Below are 26,618 nucleotides of genomic sequence, written 5' to 3' on the forward strand. Positions count from 1 at the left end.
AGTCTAGACATCCGCACACGGCTTGGCACCGCGTGAGTTCTGCCGTTACCTGCATCTAAGGCCCTTTTCACCTAACTTTGATGCCCTTTATATTCCCTCCGCCTCATACTACCCTTTGGCCATGCTTCATTCAGCACTTCTCTGTGTTGTTCTAGTGGCTTTGTTACTATTTAAGGCACAAGTTTGACCATGTCACTGACACTGCGTGATACCAGAAACAGCAATCCATCGTCTGGTTTAGGACATGCCCACCGAGCACAATTGCCACATCCAGCTGCCCAGATTTCCACACGGGACCTGTACTCGACTGCGACACCGTCCTTTAGACGGGCTACAGACCACTCCACTCGGTCGCCCTCGTTCCCGGGAACTCACCGTCACCATCCCCTCTCGCCGACGCCCAGCCCCAATCAGACCTATACGGCACCATACAAGATGGATTCCGGTACCTTTGGGGGCAAGCCTCAAATCCCACCGCTGATGGAAACGACGTCGTTTGGCACGCTTCAGTATGTGGATGGTCCTGGAGCCGGTCAGCCCGTCAAGCTGGAGATCAACGGTACCATTGACAAAGGGTTTTTCCTGGCCGACAAAGAGTGGACATGCTACCGGCGCAACTACTTCTCTTGCATATGTTCATTTGCCGTTTCGCCACATTACCCGGCGTCGGGCTTGGCATTTTTGCAGACCGACGGCACAAGAAACATAATTCACGGGTTTTCCATGAGCATCTCAGCCGTCGTGTCCGACAATGACAACCATGTCATTGAGTTGGTCCAGCACACCCCAAAGAGAGACAAGGGGCCCACCGCGCGTCCTGAGAAGGTGCATCTCCTCCCGAAGCCGCCCCAGCCAGCACATCACAACATGGGTATGTACAGCGCAGACGGTGGTATGTCCGTGGGCGGCCGGTACGATCATAGCTATGGCCCGCCACAAGCCGGACACCCGACAGAACACACGTTTGAGCGGATCCAGTTCAAGCAAGCAACAGCCAACAATGGGAAGCGCCGTGCCGCGCAGCAGTACTACCACCTCCTTGTCGAGCTTTGGGCGGAGGTAGGCGCACCAGGAAGTAGTGAGTGGCGTACCGTCAAGATTGCACACCGCAAGTCAGCCAAAATGATTGTACGAGGTCGGTCACCAGGCCACTATCAGGCCGAACGGCGCGGCAGTACCAGTAGCGGCCCTGGCGGTTCTGCTGGTAGTCTCGGCTACGGTGGCTCGCAGGTGATGGGATCCGACTTTGGCTCGGCCGGGTCGACTCTTCTTCCCGCAGCCTACGGCAGCTCGTACGACCCGCGGTCTGGTCACTACGGTGGTGCATCACGCCACCATCAGCAGCAGTCACAGCACGACGTCGAAATTGACCATCCAGTCATGACGGCCGACGAGGTGAAAAGCATCGTGGAGCCGAAGGAATACCAGTACTTCCCGACGCCCATCTGCGATAGTACGCACGACGCGCGGCACCCGGTGGATCTGTTCTCTCACTCACACCAGCGAGGCGACCACGAGACAGCGCTCCCTCACTTGAGCACGAGTGCGATGGATGCAACAAGGGCAAAGAACGACGGTTCTCACCATGGACATAATACGTTCTACCCGGGCGAGAACTTTTACCCAAATCGCTGCGGCCGTTACGAAGGCAAATCGAGCTCCAACGGCTATTACCCATCTCTAGCTGCACCAACATCCAGCGTTACCATGTCATGAAAGACCAACTGAAAGTGGTCACAGCACGAACAGCATGCCACAACTTGATTTTTTTTGGGCCTCCACCAACAGACCGGTTTTGCTTCGGCCTGGGATTATGTCAGCGCTTCCGTAATGTTTTTATAATGTGTAACGACATCTGTTTAGATGATATCTGTGACGAATGGGGGGAGGGGAAGAAAAAAGAGCATACAAGAGGAAAACAGGACGGAAAGGTGACTTTGTTGTGGGGCAGAGTCACGAATACAACACTGCAATCCGAACAACTCGATCTGTCACACTGCATTGCATCACCCTACCAGTCCGACGGACATCGACATCGACAACAAAAGCAAAGGGTATTTGTTTTTGAGGTGCTATCTTGGATGGACGATAGTGCAGGGAGGGAGCAATCTGAAACCAAAAACTGTTGGCATATTTGGAAGGACACGAAGAAAGAGAAGCGAAGCGGGGGCGCAGGAAATTTTTATCTGATTTTGGGGGGGTGCTCTCGGGAAAACATTGGCATTGTACGCAACTGAATACCCGCGCGCTCACTTCTTTTGTCTTGGCCTTTTGGCATCTCATTTGGATTTTTGAATTTTTGTTTTCTCGCTTTTCATCATTGTCGTATCTCCATGTCGAATTTGATTTGATTTTCTTTTTCGCATACGATTTTGCCCCATGGTAACGATGACGACTGTTGGCTGTTGGGTCTGGCCCTGTCCAAAATCAAACCCAAGAAAGCCTAGTTCACAAATGGTTCAATTTTGTGCAATGTATGTTGTATTTTTTTTTTTTTTTTTTTTTTTTTTTTTTTTTTTTTTTTGGTCATCCCTCCTTGCTTCCGCCCCCGTTGCTCAGCCTTGTCGGGGTCAAGCCGCTGCAAGAGCAAAACGATAAATTCTGGACAGGGGCCAACAGAAACTATTGGCCATCCTGCAACGGATCAATTTTGTGGTCTCCCTTTTGGCGGGCCTCATCACACCGCAACTTTGCTTTTCTCGGCCAAAGCACAGAGTACTTGTCACTCGTTGCGACAGAGACATTGATGAGAAAAGGGCATCGTGCAGGGGTGGAGTTGGGGGGGGGGGTTCGGTAGGTGGCCTGAATGGAGAACTGCAAAGAGAAACAAAAAAAAAGGAAAGAAAAGAAAAGAAAAGGCAAAAATTAAGGTCCTACCCGGAATCGAACCGGGGCTACTGGAAGGTGTTCCACAACGAGATCAGAATCCAATGTCCTAACCGCTAGACTATAGGACCCATTGTGTTGGGCTTTGGCCCGTTTTGTTGTGGTGCCGGCGCTGCAAACAGACTTACAAAGGAAGCGTGCTGCCGGCGCTCGCATATTGCCTGTGACTTTTCTTTTCATTCCAGTGTTACGTTTGCTTTCGTTCTACGTCAATACAACATACTTGCAAGATATATGCGGTTTGGGAGAGAGAAACAGACGAAATAAAGACCAAATGCCGAGCCGCTACCCACTCGAGGGAGTTGCTTCACGGCTTTGCATAGTATTGCAAAAGTCAAGTGCAATATTGTGTTGGTAGCAACGCATAAACGCGGCTGCAGTTTGTACAAGTCGACAGCCACAATTCCAAAAAAGCACATCAGTCCAGAGCAAACAGTGTCCCATTTCAAAGCCCATTTCCCACCAATGGCCGAACCCGAAAAGACAAGCATATATCGCGCCGTAAAATACAACTGAAGAAAACTGTGTGCGAAAGAAGAGAAACAAAAGCAGTGCAGAATAAGGCAGAAAAGCGCAGAACATGTAACAAGACGCCTGCAACACTTGCAAAGGGAAACAGCAAGACCACACCCCGTCTAGTCGAAATCCATTGCAAACTCGTCGTCCTCGTCCTTCACGTCGTCGTCGTCGTCGTCATCGTCCACATACACCGGCTTCTTCTTGGTGGCCGTGGCTGCCCGTGCCGAGCGCTTAGGGGCAGCCTTTGTGGCTGCCTTGGCTGCCGGTTTGGCTGCTGGTTTGGCAGCCGTTGATGCCTTGGATGCGGCGGCCTTGCCCGCAGGCTTGCGCGGGGCAGGGGCCGCTTCCATGTCGTCCATGCTGTCGTCGCTGTCAAACAGCGCCGCTCTCGCTTGCGCCTTCTTGGTGGCGTACGCCTTGGCCGCCGGCGACAGCTGCGTCGAGGCCGATGCGCTCTTGGTCTTGGGGTCCTCCTTGGCCTTGGCCTTGGCGCCGCCACCGCCGCCGCCGCCAGGACGGCCGCGGCCTTTCTTGGCGAGCGTCGATCCTGTGCTCAGCGCAGTCGCGTTGCTCGGCCGCACATCGTCATCGTCGTCTTCCGACTTGACGTCGTCGTCGCCCTTGGTGGACTTGCGCGGCGACGACAGGGCAAGGGCCTCGTAGTTGGTGTCGTCGTGGCTGTCAAAGTCAAACGACTTGGTTGACGGCTTGGCGCGGACGGTCTTGGGCAGCACCGAGGAACCGCTACCACTGCTGTCGCCCTGGCTCGTCTCCGGCCGCGACATGGCAAACAGGCTCAGCCGGCCATTGGCCGATGAGCCGGACGTCTTTGCCTCGGAGCCGCCGATGCCCTTGACCATGGACCCGACATCACCGAGCATCTCGTCATCGTTGTCGTCCTCGTCCATGTCGGATTCCGAGTCGAGCGTCCACGTCTTGGCCTTGGCCGCTGCCGCCCGTTTGGTGCGGCCGCCGGCAACCGCACTCGCAATGGTCGGGACCACCTCGTCCATTTCGTCGTCGTCGCTCAGGTCGACGACGCGGTCAGCAGCTGCAATGGGGGCGGCTGCCGTCTTGGACTTCTTGGGCTTGGCCAGGGCAGCAAAGTCGTCGTCGGAGAAATCGTCCTCGGCGCCGTCCGCACCCAGCTTCTGGCTGGCGGGCTTGGTCTTGGGCTTCGCCGAGAACATCTCCGCAAACCGCTCCGACGTCTTCTCCACTGGCTTGGCCGCATTGAGCGCCTTCATCGCGGCCGACACCTTGGGCGCACGTGCAGGCTTCTTCTCGACGTAGTCGTCCTCGTCCTTGACCTTGCGGCCGCGGCCACCGCCAGCACCAATCTTCTTGGACGCACGGCGGCCCATGCGGCGGATGCTGGTCTGGACGTCGCTGTCGAGCAACAGCTGGTTCTCCCACTCCTTGATGAACTCGTCGAGATCCGCACACCACAAATCCTTCTCGCTCTTCGAGTTGAGCTCATCGTACTGCTCCTTCTTGGCATCAATCTGCTTCTTGAGCCGCTCCAGGCGCTCCTGCGTGAACGACCAGATGGCCATCGAGAGCAGGTAGTCATAGTCGCGAGCCGAACCACCATCGTCCTCCTCTTCCTCTTCCTCGACATTGTCTTCGTCGTCCTTGGACTTGGCACCCTTGGCGTCCCCGTTGTCCTTGGGGAAGGCGTCGTACTTGCGCTCGCGCAGCTCCTGCACGACGATGGCCTTCTTCTTCTTCGACACAACCAGCTTGCCTTCCATAATCTCCGAGATGAAGCGGTATTGGTTGCGGATCTTCCGGTACTCCGTGTGGTATACACGCAGCCAATGCTCCTTGCGCCGCGTGTAGACACCAAAGCGGTAGTTGTAGTACTCCTCCATGATGTCCTCGACCTTCTCGTAGCGGCGGATCTTGCCCTCGGTGTCGAACGCGACCAAGTTCGTCGTACCGATGGTCTTGGAGAGCTTGAAGCGCTCAATGAGGCCCTCGTCGAGCGCGCTCCGAATGTGCTTGTCGTCCATCTGGATGATAAAGTGCACATTGCGGTGGTCGTTGAATTCCTTGTAGTCCTTGATCCAGGAAGGCGACTTTTCAGCGCGGATGACCTCTTCCAGTCGGGCCTTGAAGTCGTCGGTCCAGACGCGGACGGGCAACTCCGTCACATTGATCTCGTTGGGGTGCTTGTCGTCCTGGAAGACGATGCCGTTGAAGCGGAACCGGCCGGGTTGGGTCGGGTCCGGCTCAGGTGTGCCCTTCCAGCCGCGGAACCAGGGAACCATGGGCTCAAAGGGCGCCTCTTCGCCGTCCACGTTACCAAGGCGGCCCATGCGGCGCTTCAGATTGTTGACAATGTCCACGGGATTGTAATTGGGAATCTGCGTGCTCCAGCCAGTACCAATGCCGTCGGCACCGTTGACGAGAACCATGGGCACAATCGGCGCGTAGTTCTTGGGCTCAATGATGCTGCCCTCATCCACATTGTTCTCCAAGACAGGCTCATCCATCGGGCTGAAGACACGGCGGGCAAAGGGAGACAGGCGCGTGAAAATGTAACGAGCGCTGGCAGCATCAGAGCCGCCAGAAAGACGAGAACCAAAGTTACCACTGGGTTCGAGACAGTTGACGTTGTTGGACCCGACAAAGGTTTGCGCCAGGCCGACAATCGTCTGATGCAGCGACTGGTCACCGTGGTGGTACGAGGCCAGCTTGGAGACCGTGCCAGCGAGCTCAAACACCTTCTGGTCCTTGACGTAGTTCTTCTTGAAACAGGTGTAGATGACCTTGCGCTGGCCAGGCTTGAAACCGTCGAGGACAGAGGGTATGGAACGCATGTTGTCCGCCATGCTGAAGAGAATGAGCTCCTTGTTCACGAAATCAGTGTACGTGATGCTCTTTGTGGACTGGTCCAAGAACGTGCCAGGCACAAAGTTGCCAAGCCACTCCTTCCGCGCATCCGCCTTCTTCTTGGAGAAGGCAAGGTCGAAAAGCTGCGCCTCGTCGCTCTGCATCACCTTGAAGTCCTTCAGATGGGCGTCGAGGTTGGTAAAGTACACCTGGGCATCCTCGTTGGAACTGGAACCCAGACCCTTGAGGTACTTGTGCTCCCACCGCTTCACTTCCGCCGCATGGGTCTCCTTCCACTCGTCGTACTCGGGGATCGTGTAGAAGGCCTTGGTCTTTGTGGGCTTTTTGGGGTTGGAGCCTTGCCAAATTTTGACAACGGGCGTGATGAACTCCTGGAAGAAATCCGGAATCAGGAGCAAGGACGGAAACTGAACTTGCAAGAAGTTGATGAGCAAGCCCTTGATATGACTACCGTCGTGGTCCTGGTCGGCCATGATCATGAGGTGACCATAGCGGAGACCCTTGGTGTCGGTATAGACCTGCTTGTGCTTCAGACCAAGGAACTGCTTGATGTTCTGAATTTCCTTGTTCTTGGTGATCTGGTCGATTGACGCATCGCGCACGTTGAGCAGCTTACCGCGGAGCGGGAACACACCGATGCGGTCGGGGTCGAGAACGGCACGACCGGCAACAGCTAAACCACGCGCAGAGTCACCCTCTGTGAGAATGAGCGTGCACTCGTGGCCGTGCTTTGTGCCTGCCAAGTTGGCGTCAACAAGCTTGTCGTTGCTTATACGAGAGCGCTTGTTGCCGTCGCTCTTGGACAGCATCTTGTCGGCCTTGCGCTCGGCAAAGTGAATGATGTTGTTGATGGCGTCCGAGTTGCGGATTTTCTTCAAAAAGGCGTCGGAGAGGACACATTTGCTGCCAAAGGCGCTGACTTTCGTAGTCATCTGCTCCTTCGTTTGCGAGTTGAAGGCCGGGTTGTCGATGAAGCAGTTGACAAAAATGAAGATGTGGTTGCGGATGTGGCTCAGCTTGAGAGAGTGGCCCTTCTTCTTCTTGTTGAGGTCCGTCAGCAGAGCAGTGCAAATCTGGTCGGCAATGTAGTTGACGTGTGTGCCACCAGACGTCGTGGCAATGGAGTTGACAAAGGACACCTGCTGGAAAGTGCCGTCGGACACGGTGAAACCGATTTGCCAACGCCTGTGCAGCTTCGTGTCCTCGAACTGAACGGTGGCGGTATCGGGCAGCGCCTCACCCGTCACTTCTTCGTCGCGCTCCTGGGCAATGGCCTTGGCGTACAGGTCACAGTACTTCTTGAAGCCGACCTTGAGGTGCTCGCCGTTGAGGTACACCTTGACACCGTCCACGACACCAGCCATGTCGTAGACGCGGCGGTAGATGAGGGCTTCCAGGTCATCGTCGATGCCGTCAGGCATGTTGAAGCGCTTGTAGTCGGGCGTGAAGGTCACGCGCACAAAGTCGGAGGTCTTGTTCGACGTGATCTTCGCCTTGTCCATGACAGACATGTTGTTGTGCCATGACTGCTTGTAGCGCTTGCCGTTGGTCGAGTCCTGGCACTCGATTGTGAAGTCGGTGGAGAAGACGTTGCATAGCTTGGCACCGTAACCGTTTCTGCCACCAACGGTCTTCTTCTCGTTGTCGTCGTAGTTCGAGCCCGTCAGGAGGTGGCCGAACAGCAGCTCGGGAATGTACACCTTCTCCTTCTGTGGACAGGGGAAACAGGGCGATTAGCGACTGCACCTGGTGCCCCGATGGTCTCTGATTTCTGATGTGTGCGCGAAACATACCTGATGCATTTCAACAGCAATACCTTTGCCGTTGTTCTCGACGCTGATCTCGCCCGACTCGCGGCTAACAGTGACCTTGAGCATGGTCATGCCAGGATCGCGCTGCTTGTTGTCGGCGGCGTTGACGAGAATCTCGTCAAAAATCTTGTACAGGCCGGGGACGAAAGAGACGTTGCGTTTCTCCATCTGGGTCGTCTCTTTGTTGAAAACCCACATGGGCTGCTCGAGATGCTCGACGGAGCCAATGTAGGTATCGGGACGCTTGATAATGTGTTCAAGCTGTGTAAGTTTCTGGTACATCTCCGACGCCGTCTTGTTGGACGTGGGCTGCGACGGTGCGGGCGCATCGTCGGCGCCGTCAAAGTGGCTAACGCTGTCGTTGGCAATCTCCGCGAGCGGCTTGCCGGCCGACTTGGGTTTTTTTGCGGGCGGCTTCTTCTGCTTGCTGGCACTGGGCGGGGTCTGCGACAGGTTGCCAACGCTGCCGGAGCCGAAATCACCGTCGCTGGCATTGTCCTCGTCATCGCTCGTGGGCTTCGCTCTCTTCTTTGACGCGGCCGGCTTCCCCGCCAGCTTTGCCAGTGCGGCCTTTGTGGGTTTCTTTGGTGCTGCGTTTGTCGCAGCGGCTTTCTTTGCGGGCGCCTTTGCCTTCTGTGAGCGAATGTCAGTATGGCCCACGTGCACGTGCAGTCCAGGGGATCGGAGTGACACCTACCGGCGCCGGCGAGTAGTCTTCCGAGTCGTTGTCCATGTCAAACGCCGGGTCGCTCATATCGTCGTCGAAATCCATCTTGGCGGTGAACAGAGGAGCGGTCTGTCCGGGGAAAGCGAATGGATGCGCCCCGGGAGCGCGGTTGGGTGTCGAAGACCGACTGTGAAGTTCGCACGTCGTTCGCGGCTCAAAGAGGGGCAGTGGCCGCGGGGAGTGCTGAGACAGGACGTCAGTGCAATACGTCGAAGGGAACAGGGCACGCAAGGATCCGGTCCTGTGAACCTGGCGGACCGGCGATGTCGAGAGCGTGGTGGGTGCCGCTGTTGTCGAGGGCGTCGAAGGCGTCGGGAGTGTCGAAAGTGTCGAGAGGATCGAGGGATGGCGTGAGAAGTGTCGCCGTTGCAGAGTTGGGACGACTGGGAATGAGCGGCCGGGGACGGTGAAAAAGAGGGGCTCACATAAAGCAAGTGCGACCCTCTGGCTTGCTGTTTTGTTTTTGTTTTGATATTCCAATTTGGGAAGCCACGGCCGTAATGTAAACAAAGTAGGAAGGCCCCTGGTCGCCATGCTACTTTTTCTGTTTTGCCCCTAACAAGCCCTGTTTGGCTTATTTTCGCGGGAGGTGTTTCGGCTCCAAAACGCGTCAGCGACACGACTTAGTCATCGAAGCATTCTTGCCCAGTCAGTTTAGGAGTGTCACGTGCAGCGTTGTTGTTTTGCATGAGCCTTCCCCTGAATGCCAATTCAGCTCAGCCACAACAACAGCCACAACTGTCACCACAACAGCCGAAACAACAACAAATGGCTCTGCCTCACGTCGTCGGCAAGCAATGGGATATGGGAGGGAGGAGAGGGGTGAAGCAGGGTAGACAGCAGGCACCGCCTGGACATGGCTACACAAGAGGATAGCCTCCTCGCACTGCATGAACACAAACACGACCACGACCACAAACACAAGCATCTTCTCATGCGGCATGCTCCCCTCCCTTGTCGAGCACGACGAGACGGGGATGGGGAGGATGGCAAGTGCAAAAGCAAGAGCATGAGCAAGAAGGGGACTGACGGATTGCGACGGACCAGCCTGCGGAAGTCACAACTGCCATTCCGACACCAAAGAGGCGCGAGAGCGGTCAAGTTGCGTGCAATGATGAAAGAAGACGACACACCTGTGTCATGCCATATCTTGTCTTGACCTGAGGCCGGTGTCGGCAGTCTCGTCTACCCCTTCTCGTGCCATTGCTTAGAGGAGATAGACACTATTCTCGTGGCCCGTCTCGTCGCCTGTTCTCCGTTTGTCCGCTTGCTCCTCGTTATATTTTTCGATTTTGCTGAGGTCCCTGCACACGCGTTGTCAGCCTCTCCTGTCCGACTCTCCCGCTCACGAAGCACGCAGTCGCATGGGCATTGCTCTTGCGCTTCTTGTGGTCCCTCGTTATTCGCTTATCGGGTGTAGTACAGACAGCTCTACCCGCCTACGTTTGCCACATCATCCCGTATTCGGAGGCTCGGCAGCTGTCCCATGTTGATTACACAGTTTAAAGCCCCTGGGCAATAAACAAACAGGGAAGAAACTCTCGTATGGATTGTTTCCTTTTTTTTGAAATTGTGTTCCTCAAACCCCTTGAGAAAGACTGTTAGCAACGGACGGCGCGACAAGAGCCCGACGCAAAGCGCTGCCGTCGTCTTTTGGCCTTGACCAGAGCTGCCACCTGCCAGATGCCATTGTTACCAGTCCAGTCGCCGCGAAAGAGCCGGTGAATTGTGATACAGTGCACGGCAGAAGGCGTACAAGCTCTTGATCGATCCGGCAGACAGTCGCATCTTGCACACACCTGCTCATCCTGTAGCTTAATTCTGGTCGCCGGGATCTCTTTGCCTAGCCAGAAATGGAAGACGCTATAATACACGACATCATCGGCCCCAGAGGGTATCTCCCTCCAACCCATTCCTTTGTCTAATTGCGTTTGCCGGTGTGTGTGTTTTTTTTTTTTTTAAGAAAAAAAATATTCAATATGCCCAATTCCTACAGCTGACTTGCCGTGGTGGACAGCATGAATTCTGCTTTAGCGAGAGTCAGGCACCAACAAAAGAGGTGATTAAACGACATGAACACTGCAACAAAAACCATACGAGACTAAAAAACAGTTTATTTGTCGACGACATTTGGCCTTCGCCACATACATCTAAGGCTGTATTCAAAGTAACGTTAACTCTTCGCTTTTGCTCGCATTACTTGATGCAACAAGACCGCTACCTTGGATAACCTTTGTTAATCTGTCGAATTCCCGTTTTCTCCTCCCTTATCCCCATCCCGTTACCTGTACAATTACTGGTCAAGTTACACAGATGGTTTTGAATCAAGACTCCTTGACCTTTGTGGCACTGACTTGCTGGAAGAATCCACGCCGGGTCATGGACCAACCCCCCCCCCCCCTTCTCCATATTTTAGTGGCCTTTCTTCCATCTTCTTGAAGCACAAGGCCGCTGTAGCGATTATTACACAAACGGTACAAAACTTTTCAACTGAAACACTGCCCGTTGAGAATACGAACGGAGTTGTTTTGAAACCAGATTATCTCTTTAAGTGTTTTTTTTTTTTTTTTTTTCGTTATATTCTTCGTCTTTCCCCGCCTGGTACCATCGTCCCTCTCTCGCCCTACCCTTCATTTGTCTTTTTTGTGCTCCCTAACTCAAACGAGACAGGGAGAGAAGGAGACAAAAAGGTTAAAATGAGAGACCGTTTTAGTATTATGCTTGTTGCTATTTGTTACCTTGGCGCCATCTACGGCGAGGCTTATTCTCTGGTCTTGGTGCCATGCTGTGATACAGCTAACGCATGAGAGTATAAAAGTGGAAACTGGAAACACGCTCTCAATGAACCAGCAGATCGGCTACAATTATCGTCCTGAAGAGAACAAACTCTGGATGATTTTGTGCTATACGAATAAATTAATGTTGAAAATACGTTGAGAAAGTAACAAGGACACGTTTGTTCCAAATACACACAGTCAAAGGTACCGGCGAGGTTGAAAAAGGTGGACATCAAGTACGCGCCACAACAGACGCGGATGCAATATAACAAGTCAACGGCCAAGGGGTCAAAGGGATGTAGCGTCAGTGCGCATCCTTTTTATTTCTATCTCTTTGACTCCCGTCCTTCCGCCGTTGTGCACACCAAAAAAAGAGGGAAATAAAACGAAAAGCCAAAAGGCGAAGAGTTTTACTCGTACCACAGATCCGATCTCTTCAGTCTATTGTCAGGAGCACACCTGCAATGTAGAGGTGAAAAAAGGAATCAGAGCCAAATTCTTGCAAATCCATTCAACTCCAACATATCGACCGTAGCTTGCCTTGTTCATGATTGAGAGCTGAAAACTGCTATTTTACTTCTCCTTTGCAGGTATACACATATGGACGCATAAAGGTAGATGATTACTTTCATTTAGAAAAAATAATACTCTGAAAAATAGATCATCTTGGACAAGGCGGCGAGCTGGGCTGTCGTGCTCACCGACTTCTGATACTGTTTGCTCAACCTCACTGGCCCATAGACTACTTTATTCTGGCGGTGTTCGAGCCTCTCTTTCATGCATCATTCTTAATTAACGAGTAGCTGCAGATGCCACGTGTGTCGAGTCAAGCGAGCAGGCCGTCAGTTTGTCTCTTCTGCCCTAGGCTGGACGACCTGTCTCGTATTTGATTTATTTATTTTTCGCCTCTGTTTTGCCTTTCATTTTGTTGGCCGTCCTTTGTTCTACAAGGACTTTGCCGGTACGTATGGGAGCACGTCGGTCCACGGATGGACGGCTGGCAAAAGGCAGGCGGGAAGGAAGGAAACGAGGGGAGAGGGAGGAGACGATGGCAGGGAGAGACAAGGGCTCGAAAAGAAGAAAGAAAAAAAAAAAAAAAAAAAAAAAAAAAAAAAAAAAAAAGAGATGAGACATCCAGATATGAATTCCACGGTTAGCCACCAGTTCATGATGTGTCGGCGCTGCAGGTAACCGCGCCACTCGTCTCGTGCCTAAGAGAGTGTGAAAAGGAGGTGCTGGGTGTTTTCCAAGGTTGCAGTTGTTCGATTCTTGCATGCTGAATTTTCGATTTCTTCTGTTTTGGCAAGCTGCGAGCTCACCTCTTCACCTTCACAAAGGCGGTGACCCGCAACTACCCGCCATCTCATTTGTCATTTTCACCTCGCCTTTTGGCCAGCCACAAACTCACAGCTCTCGGCCAGACCGTGGACTCAAATAAAAGTCATGGCGAGGAAATGGTAAATGGTCAGTGACGTGGGGCTCCGGCATGGGCGACGGCGCTGTCTACCTGCCTATCCCCATCTACAATATTGGACTATTGGCAAGAGGCGGGCCGGGGACGAAGGGTAATGTTTGTGGTTGCTCACTTGTCTGATATCATATTTTGGTATTTTGTATTTTGTATTTTGTATTTTGTTTTCTGAGCCCTTCCGCCTGTCATTTGATTTTTTTTCGTCACATTTGTGTCGTCTGTCCCGCCCTGCCTAGACTGGTTTCACGGTGTTGCCGACTCTTCGCTAACTTGCGTCTTCTCAGGCTCCAGTGATGCTCACATTCTTGTCCATTGGACCGTCATTCGTGCCCTTGTGTTTTTGATTTCGCCGTGATTCGCTCCCATTTCGGAAGGGTGGTGTGCACCACTTCATCTCCTAATCTACCCATCTACCTCGTAGCCAGTCCCTGTGTATCCCAAGGTCCGTCTTTGAACCCGCCGCTCATATTCCGATGCATACTGCCTTGTCACTGGCAGAGTTGTTGGCAGCAAGAGACAAACCAACCGTGGCAATGTCATGCTGGTTGGCGTATGCATAACCAAAACAGGACAGCGGAATTGTTTTTTTTGTGGCTTCTCTTTTGGTTTCCATGCAGCCAGCCTTTCTTCTCTGGAGCCCAATATGCGGCATGCGAGTCCTGGAGGCCAACAGACCAAAGGCCCGACCCAGTAGATTCTCTCTTCTCCTTTCTACTCTCTTGTTTCTCTTCTTTTCCACTCCTTTTTGTATCCGTTTGTTGTAGTTGTTCGGTCGACGAGGGTAGCCAAGACCATGTCTTGTATCTTCGTTGTTGTTATGCGTTTCCCGCCATTCTCGTTTTTTTCCCCTTTCCCTTCAACCCCAGCAGTTCCCGTCTTTGATCCGCTTCGACAAAATTGTCGACGGCTCTCTCTGCCTCTTTCTCGCCTCTGTCTCCCTTCTCCAACGAAAAGTCGACTCTGTCACTTTTGTGGGCAGCAAGGTAAGAGTGTCGGCAACCGCTTGTTTTTCCTCGCTTCTGTCGCTCGTTCCGTGGTCGTGTTCGATCACTTGTCATTTTGTGACTTGCTCCGTTTTTCAAGCTACCTCTTCCTCTCCAAGGAAGCCCGCCCACCACCCCAGTCTCCGACAATTTTGGCGGTGGTCGATATGTGCAGGGAGACGGCCGCCAATTTACAGCAAGAAGACAGCACAAGGGTCCAAGAGTCGCCGTGGATTCGCACGTCTTCCAAGTATTTTCTAGAAAGGAGGCCCGACTCCAGTTGATCATGAGACATCGTAAACAAAGAAAGGAGAGGCGGCAAGGGCCAAGCACCCAAGCACCCAAGCACCCAAGACAGAACCGACTCCACAATGCAGGCCATTGCCCTCTACATGCTGCTGTCCTTGGTCCGTCTGTTGCTCGAAGCACGCACACCGACAATATAGATGAGGTTCAGCGTGGCCCGACACCTGTAGAACGTGATTTTGGTGCAAATCGAGGCGGAACAGCGGCATCTGCACGGGCTGTCTCTGACGAGATGGAATCCCGTCATGCTTGCGCGAGCGAGAGAGACAGACGAGAAAGGATGGCCAGATCGGTGCCTGACACATGCAAGGCGGGAAAAGAAGGTGAGCAAGACGAGGGTGCCGTAGACGCACAGGTGTAGAGAAAACAGGACATGGCAGCGAAGACAGCAGAAGAGACGATACGGCAAGGTGTAGGTCAAGGTGGGCCGGAGATCGGGCACAGACGTTTTGTTTTCACACATGGATGCATCCAAGAATAGAAGGAAAGACCGACTGTCAACATTGAAAGGGCAGTTGCAACAACAAAAAAAGGAAAATGGAAAAAGTGGAAAGAGCAGCTGGAAAGAATGGAACTTCAGGCAAGAGCCACCAGGCGGTACCTTCCACACCTTTGAATATTGGGGGTAGAACGTGAAGCCTCACCCGCAGCGGACAGGCCGCTCCTGCCCGCTTGGTACGAGCGTACTGTCTGTCATGAAGCACACCCGCCCTGACCTCTGGTCGTTGCTTCCTGCTGTTCTGCTGTTGCTCTCCGCCGCTCCTGCCCAGTATGGCTTTGTATGCGTGCGACCATAGCCATATAAGCCTTCGCCCCCCTCGCTCTCTTCCAGCTGCCTCTTTTCTCTCCCCTTCTCATAGCCTCTTTCACACTGTCGCCGGCCACCTTTTCACTCATTGTGCTCATTGTGCTCATTTTACCCTACCCCGTTTCTTTCTCCCAGTCTCGTCGTGGTTGTCTGGTCGGGTACAACATCACCCTTGGCCACTGGAAATCCCAGCTTGCACCGGTGAGCCACCACCCCCTGGCGCCGTCATTCACCTGAACGCCAAACAAAGCAAAAGACGATCAAGACAGGCACGTCAAAGGCCGTCTTACAAGACGACACTCTGGTGCTCACCACTTTCACCTATATCACATTGTCGCACCCCTCCCCTATCCTATTGTCTTCTATCAGTTTCTCTACCGCCTCGCATTTGCTCATTTGCTCATTTGCTCATTTGCTCAGTTGCTCTTGTCTTCACGTTTTTGTTTCTCCCCTCTTCTTCTTTCCACCTCTCTTCGTTCGGGTCCATTTAACTCGGCCTCCTTGTCTTGTCACGTTGGGCTGCCGTCATTTTCAAACGAGAGGCTCAAAATATGTCCGTGTCTACCCTCTTGCACCCAAAGGGACCATCTGTGCAGGTCACAACATCTCCATCCCAGGGTCATCCCGGCCAGACATTTGGATCTCCATCGAGCGTCTCGTCTCCATCGTCCTCTTTCGCATCAACGCCGATGGCTACGATGATGGAATCACCGGCCACGGTGTACAGCGACAACCTGTACCCGGTGGCCAGCCGGAGCCATATGGTCAGCGGGTCGTCCCAAGGCCCGTTTGTCGAATTCGCTCGAGCGCATCCCAAAGGCGCCGTCCGTTTCCGCCCGTTCGAGCACGGCCTCGATGCCACTGCGAGACGGTGTATCGAGGAGTTCCAGATTTACCCATTCGAAAGCATCGAGGAGTTTTGTCGACACATCCCGTATGCCAGCGGCAAGAAAGACTTCTTTGAAAAGACGGGCCGAGAAAGCTTCGAAGGTAAGAGACCCTTGCATTGCTAAACGTCTCGGCCCATGCTACTTGTTGTCCAAGTCGTGCTCACCGATCAGTCTTCCAATATGTCTTCAAGGTCCCCGGCGATGACAAAGAGTACCACGTCATGTGGGATTACAACGTCGGCCTCGTTCGCATGACCCCGTTCTTCAAGTGCTGCAAGTACAGCAAGGTACGTGACAACAGCGTCTGTGTGGAGAATGAGCACCCAAAGATGAGATGAAATCAATTCCCATCGGACAGTGAACGGGCCGCGGCCGGACTACTAACACGATAAAAACATCAGACGACGCCGGCAAAAATGCTCAACCTAAACCCGGGGCTCCGCGAAATCACGCATAGCATCACCGGGGGTTCAATCATGGCCCAAGGTACGTCTCGTCTCTTTCATGGCGTTGGCGACAGTCATGCCCACATACTCACAAGCGAAATAAAAGGCTACTGGATGCCTTACTCCTGCGCGAGAGCAGTCTGTGCTACATTCTGCTATCACATCGCCGGGGCCCTCATTCCGATATTCGGACCAGACTTCCCGTCCGATTGCTTGCCTCCCCAGTCGTCCGACTTTGCACGCATGGTTATCGACCCAATTCTTGTTGCAGAGGCAACTCGAGAGACGGAGCTCATGCGACAGGACGTTATTCAGGCCCTAGAAGATGGGACCACGACGTCAACTTTCCATCAGAGTCGGATCCCACAGCCGCATGGCGGCTCGCAAGGCACATACCAGCGGCCAGATATCCATTCCCGTCCTTCAAGTATGCATCGCCGAATCCTACCACCGCCCGAATCTCTGTACGTCCGCCACATCGCCGACGCGCTCGAGGACGGAAGGCCACAACTCGCTCCAATCAACTACTCGGCGCCGCAACATGATGACCTTCTCCTCCCGTCGCCTGTAGAGCACGGGAGACTGCCTCCCCTAACTCGAATGCCTGTTCCCTCTTCAGTCACATTGCCAAATCTCTTTCGCCGTGACGCGCATACACGGGATCGACATGGCCACGGTGCGAGAAACAGCCACAACTACACTACAGACCACACTTACCAGCGAGAACACCAATCGCTGCCCTCTTTGAGAATGGGTTATGAGTGCGACATTCCCAGCTCAACTGAAGAGCTTTCCAGGCACACTCAGCCAAGGCGGCCACATTTGGACTCACCGCCGTCGCCCCGTCTAATTTTACCAGACCAGCAGGTGCGCTGGAGACCGAAAGTGGAGGAAACGCAATCGTCGGTGCCGCGGGTCGGCAGTGCCCTTCAAGCGACTCTTTCGAATTCGAATCCCGGCTTCGAGCATCGAAGGGGTGTCGCCGACAATGGACACCAAGATGGCGGCCAAACCCACTTTGCACCATCGTACTGCTACCCATCTCCGCCACGCAGACAACACGCTCATCTACGCCATTCCAGCGAGGACGAGAAGAAACCACACTCGGGACCCATGCTCGTTCTTGTCAAGGACGAAGTGAAGTACGCGACGGCCCTAGAGACAGACAAGAAACCAATAGGGCCAGTCGACAACCAAGGGCACGATGCACATTACCATCCCCTACAGAAAACGCCAACCAAGCGCCGCAAAGCCAAGGTCAGTGGTGGTGTGGCGGGGCCATCGTCGTCATCTTCATCCTGGAATGCCACCGATGTGGATGCGGCCGAAGTGCTCGTCAACTTCAGTGTTAAGATGCAGGCACCTGACACCTTCAATGATGGCCGCCGTCCAGACACAAAGAAGCCGAAAAACGACCCACGACTCATCGCAAGCATAGCATCGCTCCTGTGTGACGATGAAGTTCCATGCAACAAGCGGCGCAGGTCGTAGTCGGCGAACAGGAAAGGGCAGAGAGAGGAAGGCCCATAAGGTGGGATGGAGTCTGGTGATAGGAAAGGTAAAGACTGTTCGGTTGATTTAATTTGGCCATTTATCTTGGAAAGTTTTGAGTTCCACTGAGTCCGTCACTGCTGTTTTTTGTTTTTTTGTTTTTTTTTTGACTTGTCATTGTGAGTTTTTTATTGCGATTTCTTGTCTACTTTGTTTTCCTATTTTACGTTTTTTGTTCATTCTCAATTTATTCTCGGTGAGGATGAGGATTGGATATTCGTTAGACGGAGCCGAGAGGCGTGATGCTTTGTTATTTGCTTTTACTTGGTAATGTTCTTTGACATTTAATTGATTTTTTTTATTTATTCTTTTGGTATATTTTCGTTTTTTTAAAGGTATTTTGGTATCAATGATAATTCAAAGTCCTCCCTCACTTTGCGGTCTGCTCCCCTCGTTCTGCAGCCTTTTTCTCTTTAAATTCACGCACCCACGACTCGGCCTGCTCCCTGGGCACGACAAAAACGCGAACAACCTCGTCAACAACTTCCACGCTCGCCTGCGCCAGGATCTTGCCCAGCGCCATCTTCTTGCCGACCTTGACCAGGCTGCCGGACATCGTCTCCATATAGCAGTCAACGCCCGCCGGTGTCGCATAGTCCTTGGCCGTCGTGTCCCACGGTACCGGCAGGATGTACGCCAGGTGGTCGCCGAGGCTCTCCGTCTCGTTGAAGGCCTTGATAAAGTCAGACTGCAGCGTCAGCGGGTACAGGAGCACCGTCGGGTAGCTGACCGTGCTCTTGGACACGTCGAGGTCGTACGTGCCGTCGTCCTCGGGCTCCAGCCGCACCGCGGCATCCTCCATCTCGGGCGGCTGCGCCGTCGTGCGCGTGCGCACACCACGCAGGCGCAGCACCGCCCGCAGGCGCTGTTTCTTGCGCGTCTCGCGCGCCACGCGCTCGTCCTCGCGGCGCTTGCGGGCCGCCACCATCTCGGCGCGCGCGGCAATGTCCTTGCTGAGGCGCAGCAGCGACGCGTTCTGGGGGTCGACGGCCAGGCCGCCCGCACAGGCCTCGTCGGCCTCGTCGGTCTTGTCGAGGGCCAGCAGCGCCTTGGCACTGCGGAACCAGGCCTTGGTGTTGGCCGAGTTGAGGCGCAGCGCGCAGCCGCAGTCGAGCGTGCACGACCGGTAGTTGCGCAGCTCCAGCTGGCAGGCGGCGCGGTTGCCGTACAGCTGGGCCAGCAGGGCGTGCTGCTGGGCGACCTGGTCCGGCGTGTCCGGGTCGTCGGGCATCTTGCCGTCCTCGTCGGCCTCCAGCTTGGGCGCCTCGCCGCGGGCACGGCGCTTGTCTTCGGCAGTGAGGAGGGCAATACCCTTGCCGTAGAACTCGCGGGCGTCGGCCCACTTGGACTCGCGGAAGCACTCGTTGCCGCGCTCCTTGAAATCGCCGGCGTTCTCAAAGGGCGTGCCCTCGTAGGCAAGCGCCTGCAGCGCGGCGATGTCGTCGTTGTCCTCGAGGTCGGTCATGAAGAGGGGCGACTTGTTGAGCTCGGCGAGAATCTCGTCCGCGGTCTTGCCACTTGTGAGCGCCCTGGCCGGTGGCAGCTCCGGGCCCGCGACGGTTGGTTCTGATGCCCCATCTTGTGCCGGCCGTGATGTGGAAGCAGCTGGCGCTGGCGCTGGCGCTGGTGCTGGTGCTGTCGATGGTGCCGGCGCTGGCTGTGCCTCTGCCTTTTTCACCTTGCCGTCGTTATCAGTTGCTGGGCTGGTGTCACCTAGCTTCAACTTCTCGGCCACCTCATCTGAAATCTCTTTCAGCTGCACCATACTGGATACGTGTGGTAAGTTGCTTCTCTCGATTTATGAAAATAAGTACGTGTAACAAGGGCGAGGTGGTGTCATTGATGAATTTTCTGACTGATATCGGCGTTTGTCTCTAGCCCAGTTGTAACCTCACAGTGGGTGACAGCCTTGATGAGTAAGCTAAGTTTAGCCATTTTAGTGGTCTTGACACGTCCAGCTATGTATTCCGCCAAAACCAACCCAAAAATAAAACAAACGCAAAACTTTTCTGTAAAAGTGCATCATTATGCTCGCGACGGCAGAAAACCTTCAAAATCCCAGACAAAAAAATCCTTTGCCCAGAAAGACAGAGCGCCATGCTCGAAAGCTCAAGAAAAAACCAACTCCGAATCATCAATAAACGCCAAACCAGAAACGCGGTGTCCAACGAACACGCTCGCTGAATGAACAAACAAATAAAACAGAAACGACCAGTAGTAAACACCGGGCGGAAGCGATAAAGCACAAAGGCATTAGGAGGGGTCTGTGGAAAGAGCACTCAGACAACTCTGCCATCGTCCTCGGAGGACTGGACAGTCGACGTGTGCAGGGTGGCCGGCGGCGTGCGGTCAACCGAGAAGCACTGCAGCGCACCGACCAGCGCGACAAGCGCAGCACCGTACCACGCCAGGGCGGTGCAGTCGATGCGGCTGCCGACCGTGTACAGGTAACCCGCAATGGGCGGGGCGACCATGCGGCAGGCGGCGCCGGCGCTGGCGGCCATGCCGTTGACTTTGCCGAGCACCGAGGGCGAAGGCGTGGCCTCCTTTACGAGGATGAGCAGCAGCGGGTAGACCAGGATGGCAAAGAGGTTGCGCAGGGCCATGCAGGCGTAGATGGCCGGGTACAGCCACGCGGCCGGCACGTACAGTAGCCAGGGGACGACGACATAGGCGAGCGGATGCAGGATGGTGACCAGCATAAACAGGCGGCCGACACCGAACCAGGACGCAGCGAGTGGGAAGACGACGGCCTGGACAAAGAGGGCAATGACGCCGTTGATGGCCATGATCATGCCGACGGCGCGCAGGGAAAGCCCGAGTCCGCCCGGGGAGTACAGGGGGTTGAAGGAAAAGGAGCCGCCGGTGCTGTCCCCACTTGGAAATGGAACGACACGGTCGTCCTCAAAGAAGATGGGCAGCGTGGAGTCGTAGGCCATGCTGTGGTACGAAAAGATGGCAAGCGCCAGCACGACAGCCAAAATGCGACGCGAAAAGATGTTGACAGAGGCAGCGGGTGTTGTGGTGGTTGGTTTGTGGCCTGCGGCAAAACTGGCCGTGGGCTGGCGGGTGCTGGTGGTGGTGGTCACAGAGTCGGATGTGGGCGTCCCCTCCTCGCGGTCACGGTCGCGGTTGAACGTTCCATACGTCTCGGCACGCAGGTCGACGGCGGGCCGCTTCAACGCGTCCGATGTCTCCAGCAGTGGCGTCTCGTCCGAGACGTACGTGCTGCGCTGTTGCTGGTTGTCGTCAAAGTCGAGGGCGGTTTTGGACGCGACGACGGGCGGCTGCAGGTCCGGGTGCGTTTCTTCGAGGAGAACGTAGCCCATCACGATGCTAATGAGTAGCAGGAGCGCGCAGAGCAGGTTGGGCAACAAATAAGGAAAACGGTCAAACAGGCTCCCGCGGGGAAACAGCTCGGGGAAGGACGCGTGCGGGGCGGCAAACGTGCCGCCAAGGGCAGGGCCGATGATGGTGCCGATGCTCCAGACGAAGGGCATAATGGAGTACGCGCGGGCTGCAAGACGTCAGTTGGACAAATTCGCAAATGGGGCACGCAAAATGTACGGGGGAAGGGGAGGGACTCACGCTCATGTTCGGGCTTCTTGACCAGCTCGCCGACCATGGTCTGGATGACGCCAATGTTGCCGTTCAGCAACCCGCCCATAACACGGCCCAGCAACGCCACCCAGATGTTGCGGGCCATGCCGACGACGATCATGCTCAGCATGGTGCCGATGCAGCCGACCAGCAGCACGGGTTTGCGGCCGATGCGGTCGGATAGGCCGCCCCAGTACATGCCCATGAGAGCCTCGGCGAGCGAGAAGGAAGAGATGAGGATGCCGGCGTAGAAGGAGGCATCGCTCTCGTCGCCGATCTGGAAGTGCTTGACAAGGGCCCAGGCATAGGGGAAGATGGACGTGAGCGCAATGGGCTCGGCCAGACGGACAATGGCTGTGACGAGGTTAGCTTATGGTCGTTTTGAGGGTCGTGTTGAGGGTCGTGGTATTGTCGCGGGTTGGTTCTTACCTAGAATAAATAGCTGAAAGGCAGGAAACGCATCCGGATCGCGACTTAATCGTTGTTGGAATAGGCCCATGGCTCTTCGTCTCGTCTCGTCGTTTTGTCTTGCGGCTGTCTGGTCTATATCGTACGAGGAGATATAGAACAGTTGACGACGGGGCTGTCCTTTGCTCTGTAGGCGAGTATTTTCTGTTTCAAAGACGTCTGCGTTGTCTCTTTGAGTCTTTTTTTCTTTTTGTTTCTCGCGTTACAAAATAATGTACGAAGACAAACAGTTTAGTTTCACTAGGAACAGGCACAAGAAGACAATAAAGATATATTTTTACATGAAAAGAAAAGTAAAGAAAAAAAGGAAAAAAGGAGGGGGGAGAGAACAGAAAAGGAGGGGGCAGGTTGCTTCTGTATTTATTTTGTCTTGCCACAAGGAAATTATAGGAAAAGTGTAGTCGAGGGCGGTCAGAAGGGCCGGTGGAAAAATGAAAGGAAACGAAAAGAAAGGTGGGTGACGGACGGCGGACGACAGACGACAGACGGTGGTCGGCTGGCGGTTGTCGGCGTCTCCTTCAAAACAATCAATTTCAGGCTTATCTAGCTCATGAGCTAACTCTATGCACTCGAAAGGAGGGGGAGAGGGGAGGTCTTTGGCTGCAATAATCTCCTGCACGACGGCATGTGTCACTAGACGGTGAGCAGACGGGATATAGAAAACGGGAACGAAATAAAAGGACGAGAATATGGAGGGGGCAAAAAAAAAAGGGTCAAGGGGCATTAGTTAAAACGTAACAACAAAGCCAAAAACGCGAGGAGAAGACGAACAGAGGTTCTCGCCAGGTTATCGAATCGGATGGAAAAGAGAAAAACGGCGGGACCAATGCAAAGACCAGACCGACCAGGCGGCAGACAGCGGCGCTAGCATATGCAACGGGAGGCTTGCAGGGAGGGGGTCTAGAGGGGGGGTGTAGGAACAAAGGCATACTGCGTACGTCGTATTACGCCGTGCTGAGATCCACTGAGGGCGTTTTGTTTGCTGGAGATGTGTGGGTTTTCGGGATAATCTGGAACGGATTCGCAAAGATACCATGAATGGACACGCTGCAACGTTATCATTGTACGTCCTATGTCGCTCTTCTCGATGCAGATGCGAGCAATTCAGGCAATGCAGGCGATGCAAGCAATGCAAGCAATGCAAGCAATGCAGGCGATACAAAGGGATTGCTGCTTTATCTTTCTAGAGCACCACCGTGTAGCATTCTCTGTCGCGGCCGTCGCGACACCAACCTGAAGAGTTGGACGAGCACAAAATCGTCAAAGTCGAGATAAAGAAGTCGAGGAAAGTCGTCTGGGCTCCGATTTAGATTGAAAAAAAAGGGCGGAGAACGGGTGTATACGCTGCAGAGGAGGCCATTCCGACGAGGAGACATGTGAACAAAAGTGCATTACCCAATGGGGACTTGTTGTGTGTTGATCCCGAATAGGTTTAGAACTGGGAAGAAAAGACGGGAAAAAAAAACAAAGTCAAGTTGCCAGGGCGGGTGGCAAAAAGAGGAAAAAAAAGACAACACAAGACGGCGAAACAGTGGCAAGAGCACCCAGGCCATACTGTGAACGTCTTGGAAAGCGCGTTCAACTGCTCTTTCCCGTCCTTTGCTTTTTCGTGTTGTTGTCGGTTGTTTCTTCTTCTTTTGGACATTCCGTTTTCTGCTCTTTCCTTCGCTTTTGTTTTCGTTGCAGTGCATTGTTTTCACTGGGAAAGCGCGGTCTCAGGGCGTACTCCTCGTCGCTCTTTCCCCTCTCATAAACGCCGTTCAAGGATGTGCGAAGAAGGTCACAATGGCATGGGCAAGTGCGACTGACTCGTTTTTCGTGTTCTTGCTCCATTCGTCTTGCCCCTCTTCAGTCGGACGCCGTATTTCCTGTCCTGCTAAATTTTCAGACTGGGAAGGAGGGGGCCAGGCCCGAGACCCGAAGCTAGCCACGGCCTCTAAGTCACAAAAGGACGCTACGAGGCTAACTTTACAGGGAACATCGGGGGCAAGACCTGGCCGTCGACGCTCCACAACGACAACAGCCGAAAACGGAGGTGACAGGCATGCAGAAAAAGCCAAGCCATGAGAAGATGGTGTGGACGGTCAGATTAGGTTGTGTCCAGCTGCATTATTGCATGACTCTTCAAGTAGGCGAGAGGTGTGACGAGATAATACATGGAATTGTGTGAGGAGGATGTTTCTTTAGATTTGTATGGCATTAAATGTCGTGAAGGATGAATAAATAGAGCATACATATTAAAGAGAACGATATAGTAAAAAGGAATTTATGAGAGCTGCAAGCAAACTGGCACTTTGATGTAATACATTCTCCTTTTTATCTTGATGTACTACACACTCCTTTTTATCCTTCACTCGAATATCTTTTTATTCTTTCCTTCATTTCCTTACTGCGGTAAATTCATAAATTCATCGATAACCACAACCTGCTTCTACAAACCGCTGCCCATCGTCTGTGGTGAGTGAGATTATGCAGCTCATCTGCAGCGCACGTCCACGTCTGCACGCACGTACGTAACAGCTGCAGCAGAAAATGGCGTGCGCAGCATCCAGCCCTCTCTCGGGCGTAATTACACGGCACGTTGTAGATCTCTCCCGTGAAGCGGCTGGCTGTTGCCGTTGGCTATTGGTCGTTGGCCGAGAGAATTAGCGACCGAGTACTGCCAAGATAAGAGAGAGCAAGAACCGGACTGCAGACATCGTCAACCGTTCCCCCACGCAAAAGTACAACCTCTGTGTCTTCCACGATACAAGCGAACACGGCATCCCGTCGGCTCTCCCAAGCTAAACCGCTAATCGGCGGGTGAGTAGTCGGGTCGGTGATGAAAGCGAATACCCGCTGCAGCACGTTTTGCCAGATTTTTGCCAATTGTTATCTTTTCAACAAATGCGGATGTGGACGTAGATATACGTAGATATAAAGATGCATGTTAGCTGCAGTAGCTCCCGCCCGTGCCCTTTGCTTATTCCTCCAAACGAGGTTGTCCTTCTTCGGTGGGGGTCACAACGTCAACCTTCATGTAGAATGTTCTTATATCTCCCTGCCAAGATATGTTTCCGCGCGAGAGCGAGACTCATCCCGCCATGCGACATTGTTGCTTCACGGGTGTCTGACGACACCAGACTGAATCGTATCGCCAATCCGTCGAAGCTGATCGCATCCGTATTATTCTATTCCATTTTATATAGCCGTATTCCCACGCCCTTTTAGTGCACATATTTCATCGTGCCGGCATCGCCAATCACCGACCAGAACTCTTCCACCAGCTCACGGCCCCCTGACGGCGCACCACGCACCGCCAGGTACAGCCGGCTGTCCAGTGCTGGCTCCCAGTTGCCTGGGTTGCCGCTGGCCACGAACCCGCCCGCCTCGGACAGGATGCACCACCCGGCGCAGACGTCCCACGCGTAGCACCCGCCCTCCCAGTAGCAGTCCAGCTGTCCGGCCGCAACGGCGCAAAAGTTGAGCGCTGCCGAGCCCAGAGACCGCAGGCTGTGGACCATGGCATTCTTGCCCACGGCCCCCTCCTTGGCGGCCTCCTCCTTGGCGGCCGCCAGGCGCTGGAACACGCCGACCTTGAGGTCAAAGTTGGCGCCCTGCCGGTCCGAGCCCCACTCAATAGCCACGAGCGCCGAGCCCAGCCCGTTCAGCTCCGGCGCCTCTTGCACGTCGCCGCGGCCCACCAGCGGCAGTCGCAGCTTCTGGCTGGCCACGGTGCTCCCGTCCGGCGCCGGCGCGTTCCGGCTCAGAGACGCATTGCGCTCCATAAACGAGCCCTTCTCCTTGATGCCCGTGTACAAGACGTCGAGGAACGGGTTGTAGACGACACCGACGACAGGGCGGCGGCCGACCGCGAAGCCGAGGCTGATGCAGGCGTGCGGGAAACCGTGGACAAAGTTGGTGGTGCCGTCGATCGGGTCGACAATGAACGTGGGCGCATCCGTGACGCGCGTCTCGCCGGCGACGTACGTCTCTTCGCCGACAAACGCGCACGTCGGGTAGTCGGCGCGGAGACGCGCGTAGACCATGCGCTCGACGGCCTGGTCGGCTTCTGTGACGAGATCCACGGCTGTGGTCCATTCGTCAGTACGGCAGTCACTCACATACCCGTCCCGGGCCCCTAGGAATTCCACTCACAGTTCTTCTTGGTGCCCTTGGGGATGTTGTTGGGGTCCGCCGCCAGGATCATGCGGCCCGCCTCAAAAGCAATCGACACGAGTGTGTCGTGCACCGCCTGCAAGTCAATGTCGGTCATTGTCGTGTGTGTGTGGTATGGAGGAGGCTGGGTGTCGGTAAAGACGTAGCAACGCTGTGTTCAGCACAATTGGCGAGGTGAGGATCAAAATAATAAAAAAGAAGGATGACGGATGAGGCTCGACGAGATACTGTATCGGCCGCATCACTTAGTATCTCGCGAAATTATAGTGGGGTCGTTGGAGAGGGGTCGCTAAAGGACGGCGCTTGGCACGTCAAATCCCAATGGCGAGAGGTGATGTCACAAACGCGACAGCTCATT

The 26,618-nt window shown here is 54.3% G+C and overlaps 4 protein-coding genes and 1 non-coding gene across 5 annotated transcripts; 2 read left to right on the top strand and 3 right to left on the bottom strand.

Moving 5' to 3' along the window:
• Window positions 1-435: 435 nt before the first annotated feature.
• Window positions 436-1,716, top strand: SPBR_01757 (ndt80-like DNA-binding protein family protein; the record flags this gene model as incomplete). The annotated part of the gene is made up of 1 exon (XM_040760067.1): window positions 436-1,716. One exon carries the CDS (start codon window positions 436-438, stop codon window positions 1,714-1,716), a length of 1,281 nt encoding a protein of 426 aa, XP_040619823.1.
• A 1,152-nt stretch (window positions 1,717-2,868) lies between these two features.
• On the bottom strand, window positions 2,869-2,957 carry SPBR_09519. The gene has a single exon. It is a non-coding gene; the product is annotated as a tRNA-Gln (tRNA).
• A 564-nt stretch (window positions 2,958-3,521) lies between these two features.
• Window positions 3,522-8,847, bottom strand: SPBR_01191 (DNA topoisomerase II; the record flags this gene model as incomplete). Its single annotated transcript, XM_040759502.1, has 3 exons — window positions 3,522-7,973; window positions 8,058-8,708; window positions 8,773-8,847. The coding sequence occupies 3 exons, from the start codon at window positions 8,845-8,847 to the stop codon at window positions 3,522-3,524; spliced, it is 5,178 nt and encodes a 1,725-aa protein (XP_040619824.1).
• Window positions 8,848-15,836: 6,989 nt separating this feature from the next.
• Window positions 15,837-20,688, top strand: SPBR_01202 (uncharacterized protein; the record flags this gene model as incomplete). Its single annotated transcript, XM_040759513.1, has 8 exons — window positions 15,837-16,137; window positions 16,209-16,324; window positions 16,439-16,523; window positions 16,680-17,050; window positions 17,348-17,931; window positions 18,437-19,554; window positions 19,578-19,693; window positions 20,278-20,688. The coding sequence occupies 8 exons, from the start codon at window positions 15,837-15,839 to the stop codon at window positions 20,686-20,688; spliced, it is 3,102 nt and encodes a 1,033-aa protein (XP_040619825.1).
• Window positions 20,689-25,308: 4,620 nt separating this feature from the next.
• On the bottom strand, window positions 25,309-26,357 carry SPBR_01869 (myo-inositol-1(or 4)-monophosphatase; the record flags this gene model as incomplete). Its single annotated transcript, XM_040760179.1, has 2 exons — window positions 25,309-26,171; window positions 26,240-26,357. 2 exons carry the CDS (start codon window positions 26,355-26,357, stop codon window positions 25,309-25,311), a joined length of 981 nt encoding a protein of 326 aa, XP_040619826.1.
• Window positions 26,358-26,618: the final 261 nt, after the last annotated feature.

Source organism: Sporothrix brasiliensis (assembly GCF_000820605.1).
Source record: "Sporothrix brasiliensis 5110 chromosome Unknown Cont18, whole genome shotgun sequence".
In the NCBI taxonomy this organism is placed as follows: domain Eukaryota; kingdom Fungi; phylum Ascomycota; class Sordariomycetes; order Ophiostomatales; family Ophiostomataceae; genus Sporothrix; species Sporothrix brasiliensis.